Here is a 16,522-nt window from a genome sequence, read left to right as displayed (position 1 = left end):
GGCACGTGACCAAGATTCATCACCAAATTTGGTTCGCTGGTTGGATCATTAGCTTCCCCAGCTCTGGCCGGGTACTGATGGGGAGTGTGATGTACTGGAGACAATAGGATTAAAACTCCTCATGGAATAAGGGGCTACTCAACAGGAGCACAGCCCTAGATTATTGGCTGTAGTTCTGTGACTAGATCTGAAGAAACCCTTGCCGGGAGTGAATGAAGGAGTAGAGGTGCGGAATCAGGAGGGTAAAGCCAACATATCATATTGCTACCTTCCTGTACATAAACTGGTTTCCAGTCCAGTGTAAATCATTAGCTTTTGCTAATACATATATCCACAGTATACATCTGTTATAAAAGCAGTTGAACACTACCAGCAAATCACAGCCCAGTCCAGAGGCACATCCTAGTCTAAATGAACTGGCTCCCTGCATAACTTTCAGCTGTGCCTGCTTATGAAGCACCACACTCAATTCAGCTTCAAAGTTACCTCTGTCCAGACAGGACTGCTGTTATCTCGCTGTTTGCATTGTGAAACGGTGGGGAAACAGACTACAAGAAACCAGAGGGATGCTGAAGGATGGATCCTGCATATCTCTGGCAAACTCTGCTGTTTGGCTGTGGTGGTTTTGTGTTAGGTCTATGTCACATATTTGGTCCCTGCCAGAGGAAGAGCTCTGTTACCTGTGTCTCGCTTGGTAAAATGGATGGGCCTCTTACCATGGGTGGACAAAATAAAAAGTCCTCTGTAACTCTGAAAAATTAGCTACCATGCATGTGAAATCCCAGAAGGGAAATCAAGAGTATGAGAGCACTGGTCTGAACCAAGCACGCTGCCTAAGAGCAGCTCCTGTGCCAGCTTTGATTCACCTCCCACTGCTGCTCTGCCAGTGCTTCTCAGTACTAGTATGCAACAGCCATACTATTCCCTGTCTGGATCTCTAGTGAGGGAACCACTACTGGAGTCAAATTGTGACTAGCCTCCCGTGTAGAACTGGAGACAGGAATCAGACACTAGTTCCGTGCTCACTGATGAGCGATGCTAGAATTTGAAGTTGGCTCTCTAAAGCTTTCGAGCTACACAGAGCTCTTCTTCAGGTCTAAGTGAGGAGGAGCTCTGCGTAGACCTGAAGAAGGGCTCTGGGTAGCTTGTAAGATTGTCTTCTCACCAACAGAAATTGGCCAATAGAAGATATTACCTCACCCACCTTGTCTCATGGGCAAGTCATGTAATTTTGCTATGACTCAGTTCCCCCTCTGTAAAATGGGGATAATAATAATTCCTCTCTCTCAATTGTTGTCTGTCTATTTTGACTGTAAGGTCTTTTGGAGCAGGGACTCTCTCCTAATAGGTTTGTACAGTATCTAGCACAATGGAGGCCTGATTTCTGTTGGGACAGCTCGGGGCTAGTCCAGCACAAATAAATTAATAATTATAAACCATGTCGCTGGGCAGTTCATAGAATAGGACGGTATCCTCCTGAATCTTTCTTTTGGGGTAGAGTGACTAGATAGCAACTGTGAAAAAATGGGACGGGGGTGGGGTGTGATAGGTGCCTATATAAGAAAAAGTCCCCAAAAACGGGACTGTCCCTTTAAAAATGGGACATCTGGTCACCCTATTTTGGGGTTGTACTTTCCACAGGCACGAGGGTTCTGTATGCTAGTTACAGGATCCACAGATACTTGCAGTGTACTCACCTTACCGGCCTAGGTCTGGGACAAGCCCCTGAATACACATGTAAATCGGAGTACACAGTGGCGAGAGGACTGAACAGTTGTGCCAACTCACAGAGAGTGGTGTTCTCTTTAAAGCAGAGGCTCAGCGTATTCATCTCACCGTTCGAGTGAAAGGTTTCGTGTCACCATCCCACTTTTCTAAGTCCCATTGAGATTTTCTGTCACAGGTGTTGCTGCCCTTATCCCAACACTTTCAAGAGATGTTGCTGAATAGACAAAATCTTGTGAGCATTCAGAAAACTTACTTATGTGGAGCGATAGGTACTAGCATCAAAAGAGAATATAGCCATCACACACCTTTAAGTGCTCTGCTCTGAACGCTGCATCCAGGTCTTCAAGAGTTTGAGACAGTGCTGGATCAACAGCTGGGATCTCTTCTCGGTATTGCGAGAATTGAAATGAAATTTTGGTCACTGAAACAATTTTAAAATGAAGGTGTTCAGGGAATTCAGTGCAGCTCAGCCTCTCAAAGCTCAGAGTTAGCCTTAATCTCATCTATATCGTGGCGCTTCTGTTTAAGGGTAAACCAACTGCAAGGAAACTTTAGGGAAAAACCTGACAATGAATTCTATAGATTTGTTTACGCTGCATCTGGGAGTGAGCCTCCCAGACCAGGTCCACAGACTTGTGCTAGTGCGCTAAAAATAGCTGTGTAGATGTTGCACCTCAGGCTTCCAAGTGTGGATGGAGGAGGGCAGGCACTGAGTGCCAGCCTGAGCTGCAGTGTCTGTACAGCAATGATTAGCACTCCAGGGTGAGCCCTGCTAACACAAGTCTGTGTATGGACCCACTCCCAGGTGCAGTGTAGACACACCTCATGAGTCTGTGGGAGAGTTTCCCGAGGGGAGTGATGAAAGCCCCATTGCTTAGGGTAGTTAAACTAAATGGCCAATATGCTATAAAATGTTCTGCAGGGAACAATCCTGCACTGACCAGAAGATGGATTACAAGTGACCTATAGGTCTCTTCCATCCCTGTCTGATATGATTCTAAAATCAAACACAATGACTAAAACAGTATCATGGTTACCATACTTACAGGCACCAAACCTCATACACCGCTCATACAATTCCCTGTATTTATCAAAACCTCTCTCTTGCAACCTAGGGACAACAAACAATGTATTTTAAAATCACACACTTGTTTTTGGCTAATGACATCCTAAACAATTTCAGAAAAACATGTGACATTAGGTCATGATGTCCTACCTGCCCATTTAAATATATAAATAATTACTCCACATGAACACCCCAAGTCATGTTAACATTGGTGTCTGCCCAGCAGGGCCTTCTGTGAGAGGCAACACTGAGATGGGGTCCAGCAGGGCTATGGGACCCCTCTGCCCCCTCCTGGAGCCACTATCTCTAGGTCCAAAAGAAGAGGCTTTATTGCTTGTCCACTTACATAACCACATGGGAAACTGAGGAGAATATGGAATTCTACATGCAATGTTCTATCAGTTACGCTCTAGTGTATTGGTCAGGAAACGTAGTGGAGAGGGACTCCTGATTCCTGCAAAGGGTTCTGGATAATGGGAGAGGGTAAAGAAGTCACCTGAGATTTTTCTCCCAGATGGTAGGAGAACCTGACCACGCCCAGTGATTTACACTGGGTGGCTCCAGTGCCTTGCTTCTTGCAAGGAGGTCCTGCCTTTTGATGGGGGATCAGAAGGAAAGTTAAACACCCTAACGCACTCCAGAGTACCCCCTTTCTAGCGCCTCTCACAGGGTTGTGGGGGCAGGAGGGGGGAGTCCACAATGCAGCCAACAATACAGCACCTGCAGAGTGTGTTCTGAGAAATCTCTCTGGCTGGACTGCTGAGTCGGGCTTACTCTGTCAGCCTTACCCTGGTTGTTTGCTGCACTCCCTGTAGGGTCAGGGTCTCTTAGACGGGTGTTCTCTTTCTGGCTTCAGGAGTCCCCACAGCGGTCTCCTGCTTAGGGCACTCCTGTTTCTCCTCATCCTGAGCTGACCGCAGTTTCCCCCTTTTTAAATGCCTTCTCCCCTTCCATACATGATTGACAAGGCTGGAGAGGCGGGGCTAGCCCTGTCACTAGGGCCTCTCTGGAACTTCCTCATCAGCATGGGGTCTCACAGAGACACTTACTGTTGCTCAAGTTTCTTTCTGGTGTCACTCTCTAGCACTGTTTGTGAAAGGTGAGGATGAGGAGCAATGTCAATCTCTTCATCAAAGGAGTTGCCTTCCATCAGCTCCTTGATCACACACTCGAACACCTCCTTGTACATCCTGCAGCACAAAATCTACAAGAATACACCAGACGTGGGAACACAATGGGACCAGCTTACAGGGAACTGGCAAAAAGTGTAACGTTTTCCACACATGGCTTCACATTCCTCTCAACAGGCAAGCAGTCTGAGATTAGCCAAGATCATGAGTGATGCAGGATTTTCCCACTTCATGTGGCTTTATTAATGCCAGTAAACCAGGTTCTCTGCTCATTGCACCAGCTGAGGATCTGGCCCATTTGTAGAATCATAGAATATCAGGGTTGGAAAGGAACTCAGAGGTCATCTAGTCTAACCCCTTGCTCAAAGCAGGGCCAATCCCCAATTTTTGCCCCAGATCCCTAATGGTCCCCTCAGGGATTGAACTCACAACCGTGGGTTTAACAGGCCAATGCTCAAACCACTGAGCCATCCGTCCCCCCATTGACTCACCACTGCTCCATTTCCAAGAATCCCATGCTTCTGTCTCGCAAACTACAGCTCTTCCTCTTGACTGAAGCCAGGCTGTCTCCCTCCAACTTTGCTTCTTTGATCATCCACTCCTTCAGTGATCTCTTCCCATTCCCCCCTCAACACCCATGCCCAAAAGGTGCTCCTCTTTTCTCCCCCCTGCCTTCTTAATCCAATTTTCTACCCACTCCAAATTGCTTGTCCTCTCAACCCTCCCCAGGTACTTCCCCCTTAGCCCTGCTTCTGCCTTCCTCCCAAACTCTGATGTCTGGTTGTTGCCCTGCTTCAGACATAAAAATTATCACTAGAGCATATAGCAGGAGCTTTCTTCCTTTGTCTCCCTCCCATTTCCATAATGTATCATACTACATTTATGGAAACTCAGGCTCAGATTAAAAAGGAGATTTGCTCATGTCCTCAAATCCATAGTAGAATCAGGAACAGATCACAAGAATCCTGAATCTCAAACCTTGCACCCTGGTCACTGGACCAAACTGCTCCCATCTTTTGTTGTGGATTTTCCCTCCATTGGTATAATTCACAATGATTTTGGGGTGATCCTGTCTTGTGTCCAACTGCTGATGGCAGCAGGAATTCTTGGGGATGCCAAATTTTCTTCCTTCCAGGGTATTACTTGACCAAAGTATAATCCTGAATATATTACAAAAGACCTCACCTCCACGGTCCTGGTCTATGTTTGGTACTACTTATCAGGAACTGCCAGGGCATGGTAACGTATTGGCTTTGATACTGGAAGATTACCAGGAAAAGATAGCTTCATTGTTTAAGTAGCACAGCTACCCACAGTTTCCAGTGGTTGTGTCTCCAGGTCTTCTACCGTTGGGATGGGCTCTGCAACAGCCTTACAAAACTCACAGCTTTCATATTCTTCAGCAGTGCGGTTTTCCTCAGAAGACAAAGGAAAATAGTGAAGAACATTAGCTTTTTTAAAAAAAATTAATTGTACTTGAAGCCTAGCTGCTCACATAAGAAAATCACAGTTCTCTAAAAAGAGTCAAGTTTGCATCTCTCCAGAAAGACCACTATCAGTAAGGTGTTGTCACGAGGATATCCAGGAAGTTCTAGGTTATGAGTGACATTCTGTATTCCCAAGTGAATTGCTGATTTTTACTCCTTCATCAGAGCTGGATGAAAAGTGCTAATTGTGTTTTGTGGGAAATTTGGGGGAGGAAGGTTTTTTTGTTTTTTTTCCCAAAAAGTTTTTTTTTTTAAAAGTTTGGATGAAAAAAATGAAAACCAGTGTGATCATCTATTCTGATCTCCTGGATGACAAAGGCCAGAGAACTTCCCCAACATAATTCCTAGCGCAGATTTTTTTAGAAAAACATGCACTACATTTAAAAATGGTCAGTGATGGAAAATCCACCACAACACTAGGTAAATTGTTCCAATGGTTCCTTACCCTCATTGTTAAAAATGTACACCCTGTTTCCAGTCTGAATTTGTTTAGCTTCATCTTCCAGCCATTGGATCACAGTATACCTTTCTCTGCTAAATTGAAGAGCCCATTACTAAATGTGTGTTCCCCAAATATTTTATAGGTACTTATAAACTATGATCAAGTCCTTTAACCTTCTATTTGTTAAGCTAAATAGATTGAGCTCATTGAAGCTGTCACTATCAGACATGTTTTCTAATCCTTTTATCATTCTCCTAGCTCTTCTCTGAACCTCTTCAAATGATCAACAACCTTCTTGAATTGTGGACACCAGAACTGGACATGGTAATCCAGCAGTGGACATATCAGTGCCAAATATAGAGGAAAATTAACCTCTCTATTCCTCCTTGAGATTCCTCTGCTTGTACACCCAAGGAGTACATTAGTCTTTTTGGTTACAGCTTCACACTAGGACCTCATGCTCAGCTGATTATCCACCACGATGCCCAAATCTTTTTTTGGAGTCACTGTTTCCCATGAACATGTCCTTTAATTAGGACCTACATTCTTTGTTCCTAAAAAGCTTATGCTCAAATAAATCTGTTAGTCTTTAAGGTGCCACTGGACTCCTTGTTGTTTTTCTAGAAAGAATAGTCTTTCAAGAAATTAGAACTGACAAGACAGACTGTACATGGCTCTGGAAGAGCTGTTATCATCTATCATACAAGTCTTGACATTTAGATGAATATGTTAATGAAGCATTATTATTATTATTAGTGTATTGCCATTATGGTCTATAATGCTAATGTGTCTGCTCTGCAGGCAAACAAAATCCATGTAATAAAATCCTTTCAAAATATTTGTTGAAATAAGTTACTGCCATAAACAGGAGACAGCTTTCAAAAATGATTTTCATATATACACATCATGGATGGACATTCCCTTTTGGTCTGTGTATTTCTTTGTTTAGCTTTAAGCTATCAGCTCTTTTTAAAAGCCAAGTCAGAACTACAAGATCCTGAAAGTAAGGGGTGAAGAGAGAATTGATATATAAACACATTGGAAGGAATCACTGTCATTACAGCAGGGGAGCCCAACTTTGCCCAACAGAGGGCTGTAATGGGAAGCTGTGAAGGCCACAGCTACAGTAAACTACATAGCACAGAGGCTACTGTTTAAGATGGAGCATTGCATGCCGAGACCAGAACCTCCATATTAATGATGAGACTTCCTTGCACTGTGTGGGCCTGATTAGGTTCCCTCCTCAGCCACCTCTGAACTAGAGCAATGTAAACATCCAGACACAAAAAAAACCAACCCCAAGCCCCAACTGAAATGCTGGTGGAAGTAGAAACAGAGAGATAACTAACTCGCCCTCTTTCTTGTCTTTATTTTTAACTGGGCGATGGCTAAGCAAATGACACTGCAGAAGCAAATAAGATTGAGTTTGACAAGCTGAAATACCAAAGGGTCTGACATCGGTCTCCTTTTAAACTTGGCTTCACTTTGAGAAGCTGCAAAACCAGCAGGAGGATAAGGAAGACATTTCGACACATCACACACCCACATGTTTTTCATCAGGTCACATGGCTCGAGAGCCATCTGCTGTCTGAGTCAGTAAAACCTACTCTTTCCTTTGCTTGTCAAACTGCTCCCATTGTTTTGATGGTCAAATATAAATCTCTCTTAAAGGGAATAGCATTTGCCTCTTCAGCAACTTTTGGTCTACTGTCAGGAAAGCAAAGCTAACTTTCTTCCCCCGGACACTACTCACAGTTTCAGGAGTGTCAAAACATCCCAAGAGAGCATTTTTCTTGAAGCTAGATATCTTTTCTGAAAAGCATCTGACCACAGACCTGACAAATCTTACACTACCTGACTGGAAACATAACCACATGGTATTAGTGGGGTCAGGGAAAACAAGCCCTGCCTAAAATCCTCTCTGTTACTGAAGAGCCTTTAGATTAGATACACTTTTGGTGTAACTCTGTGGAGATCAACGGAGTTATACCAGTAATGAATTTGGCCCTCTGTTTCTGTGTGTCAGGTGCATGGAACTTTTCATGAGCTCCTTTCCGATTTTCATCGAGGAGCTGCCTTCCTTTGTCCCTCTTTGTTCTGAGAGAATTTAGTACTTGTCAGAGGTGGTGAAGTGATGCCCCACAGGACACCATTTATCCACAAACAACACTGCAACCTTCCCTCCAAAGCCGACCCACAAAAGAATGCAAAAATAAATATGCCTCAACCTTAACCAGAAGGGACAGAACCTCTGTGTGGGAGAGGATTTTTCAGTTTTAATGCTCATTCAGTGGTCGGCCCACCTCTGTGCTGAGACTGATGAAAAAGTTGCCCGATTGAGAGAGGATTTTTTGACGTGAACATTTATCCAGCACAGACTGGACTGAGATCCACACACCCACTTCACACAGGCCACTAAACAGCATCAGGGAAAACGTCACAGTTCCATCCTCAGCTGATGTAAATTGGCAGAGCTCCACCAAGTGAAAAAAACCCGACAATTTACACCAGTTGGCTGTGAGTCTCTACCAGCACAGGTTGGGTGTGGAATGGTGACGGACAGGCGAAAGGCTCCACTGACCAGTTACTACTCCCTTGAGTCATGCAGCTTCCTCTTTATAAATGACTGGTATATTCATTTTAATTTCTCCGTGGGCCTCACCTCATCTAGGAATAGGGTAGTTATTTTCAGGTCATCAGGAATCGCCTCTTCTGAATCGGGCTCCAGGGCTTTTTGTACGAACAAGAGAAAGACATGAATTAGCCTTCGCTCACTGTATAGAAATGTTGTGACAGTTGCATCAATTGTCAATTCACCCACAGAGGCGCTGGAATCAAAAATTTCAAACCTGACTGCCTACGGTTAGGCTCCCATATCTATTCTTAGGCAGCTCAATATAAGCGGCCTAAATTTCAATGGTGCTGAGGAGCGTCTGTTGATTTCTATAGGGTATGTGGGTGCTCGGCACTTCAGCCCATTTAAATCCATATGTAGCCACCTAAATGTAAGTGCTTAGGTTTTCAGATGTGGTGTCCAACTCCAGGCATATTAACAGGGCCTGATTTTCAAAAAGTGAAGAATACCCTCTCTCTGAAAAATCACCCCCCCCACCTTAACAAAAAGCTACTTGTCACATGGATTTAGAAGCCTACTTTTAGGAACCCAGGTGTGGACATTTTGGCCTTGGCGAGTAAAATATAAGGAAACTTTGCAAAGAGGGGGTAATAATTTATAAGCACTTCTGAATTTCGGTGTATAGTATAGAAGAGCGATTAAAAAGTGTTTCATAGTAATAAACTGTATACTAGACTGCAAGAATTGATGAAAATGAGATATTACAGTATAATACAAATGTCTTATTATGGCAGGCCATAAACCTCTATATAATAGTTTTTAAGAGCATGATGATGCACAGAAAAATAAGAACTACAAAATCTGTGTCAAAACCAAAAATAAGTTAGAAGCAACTTTACCCAGATTATTAAATAGCTACGATATCATCCTAATTGTCAGTCACTAGTGCCCCTCTGCTAGGTTTTTATAAACTGGAGAGAGGGTGGATACTTTATATGCATTCTCAGTTAATTTCAAGACAGGTAATTTCCCACATTAAGGCAGAGTAGTTCAAGTGTGGCCCATGAAACCCTACACTACCTATCATCACCTTCATCTTTAATACAACAGCCTGGATCAAGGAAATATGGCTTCTCAAATCCAGATGGAGTGTTCCATTGCAGTGAATCCATACGTAGAGACAGAGGACACAATGATGATATGGACACATCCCACCCACAGACACAGAGGAAGCTGGGAATAGAACTCTTGTTTTCCTTTAACTCCTCCCAAAAGGCCTCTACCAAAGGAAAACTCTGGGAACTGCTATGGGCAGCATGTCACCTAGCCTCACTCTAGGCCTGCCACTAAAGAACAACATCACTTACTCACAATACACTACTTTATACTGGGCTCTGCAATCTGTTGGGGCCACATCTTTGTATGGACGATGAGGAGGGCAACAGTGTGGTGTTTTTATACTATGGTAATTAATGGGAATCCCTGAGCAGACTCCGGTTCCTCTGAATAAAGTGTCAAACTTCTGTATGTTCTGTATGCTTCATGTAGCTTCAGCAAGTGATGCATTAAAAAGACAGTATCCAGAGGTGAAAGTAAGCCGGTACACCCCAGTATGACATACCGGTAAGAGCCGGTGCGCCGTACCAGGACTGGCTTTCCCAGAGGGCAATTTAAAGCCCTGGGGTAGCAGTGGTGGGGCTCTGGTGGGGATTTAAAGGGCCCCGGAGCTCCAGTCCCCACTACCCCCCGGGGGCCCTTTAAATCTCCGCCTGAGCCCTGCTGCCTGAGCCCTGGGGTAGGGGTGGGGGAGTCCTGGTGGGGATTTAAAGGGCCCCGGAGCTCCAGCCGCCGCGACCGCCCCAGCCCTTTAAATCCTCGCTGGAGTCCCGTGCTGAAGCCCTGGGGTAGCGGTGGCAGGGCTCCGGAGTGGATTTAAAGGGCTGGGGCGGTAGTGGCGGTTGGAGCCCCAGGGCCCTTTAAATCCCCGATGGAGCCCAGCCGCCGCTACCCCAGGGCTCGGGCAGCAGGGCTCAGGTGGGGATTTAAAGGGCTCAGGGCTCTGGCAGCTGCTACCACAGGGGAGCCCCAGGGCCTTTAAAGCTCTGCCAGAGCCCAGAGTCCCAGGGTAGCGGTGGCAGCCAGGAGACCCCAGGGCTCCTCAGTGATTTAAAGGGCCCGGGTCTACGCTGCAGTAGCTGGAGCCCTGGGCCCTTTAAATCGCCTCTGAGTCCCGGGGTTCCCAGCCACCTCTGCAGCTGGTAGCTGGGGTGATTTAAAGGGCCCCGGACTCCCAGCCTCCACTACCACAGCTGAAGCCCTGGCCCTTTAAATCAAGATTTAAAGGGCCCTGGGATTTAAGGCCCTGCCTCTTCCAGTCAAGGCCATGCCTCTTCCAGTTGAGGCCACACCCCCTGCTCAGGACTCTGGTGCACCGGTAAATCCTCTAACTTACTTTCACCCCTGACAGTATCCAAAGAAACCTAGGGGATCAGAGGAAATCCATAAAATCCAAATCCCCCTTTCAGAGACAGTGGCCTCCCTAAATACCTATATTAGAGAAAAAATAACTCTGAAACACACCTACTCGTAATCCAGGAGCATACACGTTACACTGCATGCAGACATTTAATATGTACATCCTTTGTGAGTGGATGTATACCCTGGCAGTGCTCGTATTTCTGAATGAGCACATTTTATGGAAATCAAGTTGTATTCCCTCAACCTTGCTTATATCATCCTGATTACCATCATTGCAAAGTAGCATGCAGACAGAACTGGCTCATGATCATCTTATTATTCATGGTTACATGAATGATGGCGTAGGAGGTGGAAAGAACATAAATAAAATTGGCTTCACTAGGTTATCTCAACCTGTATTACTCATAGCAGCTTTTCCCCAAGTAAATTAAAACAAACATGCACGCAGAGGCTCTAACCATACAACATGCAAGGGCCTCTTTTGGGACAAAGCCTCAACTTCTTCACTGCAGGAACCTGTACTTATTTACTTGTGTGCTTTTGTAGGATTGTTTTAAAACCATATGTCTTACAAACTAGCATTCCAACTTCAGATCTCAATTTCTTCATGGTATAAGAAATGAGCACAAGGGATCCGGCTATTACAAGATAATCACACCCCTGGGGAAATTACTGGGCCCACATATCTATGTTCCACAGATCACGATAATCTCATTGGGGTCGGTTAGCCATCAGGAAAGCTTGTTAAACCAGCGTGGCTTGTCAAGCCCTTGTCATTCAGAGTGCTTACCAGGCTGTCCTAGTTTATAAGGATCTCTGGATCCCATGAGCTTCCTCAGCTGGCATTTTGCACCAGTGTTTACAACACAGACAATATTTATCTCCTAAAATCTATAATTTTTAATCTAAAAAAATTTAATAATTTAACGAATGCAGGACCCAATTCTGTTCTTATTTGCACCAGTGCCACTCTAAACTGACTTCACTGGAGTTACTGCTGATTTACACGGATGCAGGAGGAGAATCAGGCCCTCTTTAAGACTGATTGATCCCAAAAAGAAGGGATCTCTGCAGCGCATAATACATATACAGAGAAAAAACGGGTGATGACCTGTGAAAAACAGAATGGATCTTCCCTCCCTGCACCCATTATTATTATTATTAGTAGTAATTATTTCTATTATGGAAGAGCTCAAAGGTTCCATTCAAGATCCGGTCTCCCTTGTGCTAGGCACAATATAATCGCAGACAGGGGTCTCTCCTGAAGACCTTACAGTGCAAATAGACAAGACAGAGAAAACCAATATACAAAGTTCAAACAACATGTCTGGGATGATGTCCTGTGATGCTGGGTACATGCCTTGTTAGTTACAAACCTTCCCTCTCCCTCTCTCCAGGTGCCACAGCCAGTCTGCTGTCCTAGCGTGTTGTCTTTCTATACAATTTAGATATGGTGTGAAAGAGAAGGAGGAAAGGGATGACAAAGATTTAAGCAATATAACCCCCCCACACAAAAGTCAAACAGCCCCCCTACAAACCTTAGCTCTTCAGGGCAGGGACCAGTTTTTTTGTTCTGTGTTTGTACAGAGCCTAGCACAATGGGGTCCTGGTCCATGACAAAGGCTCCTAAGCATCACTGTCAAACTAATAATCCACAATGATGATGAATTTTGGAGGGGGGGGTTCCTTCCCAGCCCACCAGGGCCAAATTGACATACCAGTGGTCTGGTTTCTCCTCATGCTCCAGCACCATGTGGTATGGATAGGGCCTACCAAATTCATGGTCCATTTTGCTCAATTTCACTGTCATAGGATTGTAAAAGTTGTAAATTTCATGATTTCAGCTATTTAAATCTGAAATTTCATGGTGTTGTAATTGTAGGGGTCCTGAACTAAAAAGGAGTTGTGGGGTGAACATAAGAACATAAGAATGGCCATACTAGGTCAGACCAAAGGTCCATCCAGCCCAGTATCCTGTCTACCGATAGTGGCCAATGCCAGGCCCCTCGGGTGGTTGCAAGGTTATTGTAGGGGAGGGTTGCGGTACTGGTACCCTTACTTCTGAGTTGCTGATGGCAGGGCGCTACCTTCAGAGCTGGATGCTTGGCCAAGAATCGTCGCTGTCTGGTCACCCAACTCTGAAGGCAGCGCAGAAGTAAGGGTGGCAATACTGCAACCCTCCTAAAATAACTTTGTTACACCTCTGCAACTCCCTTTTGGGTCAGGACCCCCAATTTGAGAAACACTGGTCTCCTCCCTGAAATCTGTACAGAATCATAGAAGATTAAGGTTGGAAGAGACCTCAGGAGGTCATAGTCAAACCCCCTGCTTAAAGCAGGACCAACCCCAACCAAATCATCCCAGCCAGGGCTTTGTCAAGCCGGGCCGTAAAAACCTCTAAGGATGGAGATTCCACCACTTCTCTAGGTAATCCATTCCAGTGCTTCACCACCCTCCTAGTGAAATAGTTTTTCCTAATATCCAACCTAGACCTCCCCCACTGCAACTTGACACCATTGCTCCTTGTTCTGTCATCTGCCACCACTGAGAACAGCCGAGCTCCATCCTCTTTGGAACCCCCCTTCAGGTAGTTGAAAGCTGGTATCAAATCCTCTCTCACTCTTCTCTTCTGCAGACTAAATAAGACCAGTTCCCTCAACCTCTCGTCATAAGTCATGTGCCCAGCCCCCTAATCATTTTTGTTGCCCTCCACTGGACTCTGTCCAATATGTCCACACCCTTTCTGTAGTGGGAGGCCCAAAACTGGGCACAATATTCCAGATGTGGCCTCACCAGTGTCGAATACAGGGGAATAATCACTTTCCTCGATCTGCTGGCAATGCTCCTACTAATGCAGCCCAATATGGATTCTGCACTTGTCCTTGTTGAAACTCATCAGATTTCTTTTGGCCCAATCCTCCGATTTGTCTAGGTCACTCTGGACCCTATCTCTACCCTCCAGCATATCTATCTCTCCCCCCCAATTTAGTGTAACCTGTGAATTTGCTGAGGGTGCAATTCATCCCATCATCCATATCATTAATGAAGATGTTGAACAAAACCAGCTCCAGGACAGACCCCTAGGGTACTCTGCTTGATACCGGCTGCCAACTAGACATCGAACTGTTGATCACTACCTGTTGAGCCCGATGATCTAGCCAGCTTTCTATCCACCTTATAGTCCATTCATCCAATCCATACTTTTTTAACTTGCTGCCAAGAATACTGTGGGAGACCGTATCAAAAGCTTTGCTAAAGTCAAGCTATATTGCATCCATCACTTTCCCCATATCCACAGAGCCAGTTATCTCATCATAGAAGGCAATCAGTATAGTATAGGTAAAAGCACACAAAAGACCAGATTTCCTGGGGGGAGACCAGATTTTACTGTCTGTGATACGTTTTTCAGGCTGTGAATTTGGTAGGGCTCTAGGTATGGAGTAACAGCTTCTCCTTGCTGACTGGGAGTGCTGTGATGTCCCATGGGGAAATCAGGCTGCCTGCCCTGGTTCCTTGGCTTTATCTGAGACACAGTACAAGGTTTCCACCTCCTTCGAGCTAGAAAGAAGCTTCCACCCACAAGTCCCCTAACCTCTCAACACCAGGACTGGACATGAACCCTGTTGTCTCCCCACCCTTCCTCACCTGGCCAGTAAGCAAAGCAGTTTGGGGCGAGCAAGGGAGGGAAAAGTCACATACTAAATGTTTACCTTAAAATGCAAGGGCCCAGTTAGCTGCCTATGGGCTGTCACCAATGCACCATCATTGCCTTTGTTGAACCTGCCCTGCCAGTGTTAACCATCTGGGGGGATTTAATTATTCAACACTTTCATTCTGAAAGCACCTTAGGGTCACAACAAGGTCAGGCCCCTTTGTGATCGGGGTTGTATAAACTCATGATAATGATAATCCTTGCCCCGGGGAACTAATGGTATAAAAGATAGAAACAGGCATAAGGAACGAAAGTGCAGTGAAACCCTGCCAAGGTCTGATCCAAAGCCCACTGAACTCAATGGGAGGTTTTTCCCACTGATTTTAATGGGCTTTGGTTCAGTCTTTCAGCTGAACTTAAGGTTGCAGAGGGGTGAGCTGGAGTGGGGAAGGACCAGGAGAAGTGTGTGGTGCCAGTTAAAGAAACTGGGGAAGTCCCAGGCCAGAAAACTATGACACGAGGCAGCACAATTGGTATCTAGCAAACTGGTGGCTGCTGCTTTAATTATCTCAGCAGACATCTCACACCAATGAGCGGCTTATTGTAATATGGGTGCACTGAATAATACATATTTACTGTGAAGAAAGGAAGGTGTTATTGTGTGGGAAGAATTTGGCAGCTCTGAATACTGAACAGCAGTTTCTGCAGAGCAGTAGGATTCAACCCGGTAATCAAGCCCATTAGCATTAAAAGGAACTGTCTAAATGTCAAGCCAGGTCTGATAAATAAGCCACTAACTCATTTATAAATGGTTCAGAATGGCAAATTAAAAGTTTTGCTGCTAATTATGTTTCTTATTTTGGAGTTCTGTCAGTTCTTGCTTCCATTCCAATGAGATAATCATCTGCTGCCAAGATGTTCTGAAACCTGAGGCAAGGCAAACTTGGCTACGGAAAATAAGAACTTGTTTGAACCTCAGATCTAATTCATAGGCATCTGGAAGAGTCAAAACTATGGGTGAGTACCCACAAGCTAGGTGTCCTTTAGTATCACCCCCTCCCCCAGCCGCCATGCGGACATCAGCCTGAGACCTCTTGTCTGGACCCAGTGACTCATTCTATTTCCTGCCCATTAAAGCCCCTCTTTTCCACCCCAGCTTCTGGTCCGCACCTGGGCCTTTGTGGATATAGATACTAGATCCATCAGAGGTCTCAGCAGATCTCAAAATCTCTGCTGGGTCCAGCCTGGCTGCTGTTTTGAACTCTTGCGGGATCAAGAGCCTTCCTTAATCAGAGGTACCCCTGGAATATATTGCACTGCCCACCACTGGCCTGTCCTCAAATCACCCCCTTCCTAGCTGTCAACCCTTTCTGTCTCCCTCACATTGGAAAGCATCCTTAGCCACCAGATTACCCAAATCCTCGTGTATCCTCCAGCCCTGCCATGATGAGCCCCCTCACACCCAGAGCCTGATCTTGCAAAGTGCTCGGTGCCTCCTGCAAAATGCTGGGTGCCCCCAACTCTTGTTGACCTCAAGAGGAGTTGAGGAGTCTCAGTTCCTTGCAAGAGGCACTCAGTTATTTACAGGATGTGGCCCTTACTTTTCCTGGCCATATTAGAAAGCAGTTATTTGGCCTCTGTAACTAGTCAGGGTTGGGACATCCTGACAGAAAAGCGGTAATGAAGAACTCCAAGCGTTGATGCCTGATTTGGTCTCTTAACTGTGCAGAGAGGACAGTTGTCTCAAAGCAGCCCAAATGACCACATATCCATACCTTCATCATCTGACTTCTTGTCTTCTCCTCCTGCTGCATCACTTTCAGCTCTCACAACTACAGATAAAGAACAAGCATGGCGTGTTTTAGTGGCTAACCTGCTTGGGCAATGTTAGTCGCCTGACCTACATGTCATATGGCCAGATTCAGGAGCGGTTTAAGTGTTAGACTTGTGGGGACTGAACTGAG

At 45.3% G+C, this 16,522-nt stretch overlaps 1 protein-coding gene across 1 annotated transcript in view; it reads right to left on the bottom strand.

Annotated features, from left to right (window-relative positions):
• ERICH6B (glutamate rich 6B) overlaps positions 1–16,522 on the bottom strand; it is a 65,026-nt gene that overhangs the window by 9,691 nt on the left and 38,813 nt on the right. Inside the window, exons 7-12 of the mRNA XM_038371678.2 lie at positions 16,334–16,390; positions 8,516–8,583; positions 5,239–5,340; positions 3,844–3,998; positions 2,775–2,839; positions 2,034–2,149 (exon numbers count right to left, since the gene is read on the bottom strand). Coding sequence (XP_038227606.1) covers positions 2,034–2,149; positions 2,775–2,839; positions 3,844–3,998; positions 5,239–5,340; positions 8,516–8,583; positions 16,334–16,390 — 563 coding nt within the window. The remainder of the gene's footprint in view (positions 1–2,033; positions 2,150–2,774; positions 2,840–3,843; positions 3,999–5,238; positions 5,341–8,515; positions 8,584–16,333; positions 16,391–16,522) is intronic.

The sequence above is a fragment of the Dermochelys coriacea genome, chromosome 1 (genome assembly GCF_009764565.3).
Source record: "Dermochelys coriacea isolate rDerCor1 chromosome 1, rDerCor1.pri.v4, whole genome shotgun sequence".
Taxonomy (NCBI): Eukaryota; Metazoa; Chordata; order Testudines; family Dermochelyidae; genus Dermochelys; species Dermochelys coriacea.
The sequence above is the reverse complement of the archived record's forward strand: the minus strand, read 5'-3'. Positions and strand labels throughout refer to the sequence as shown.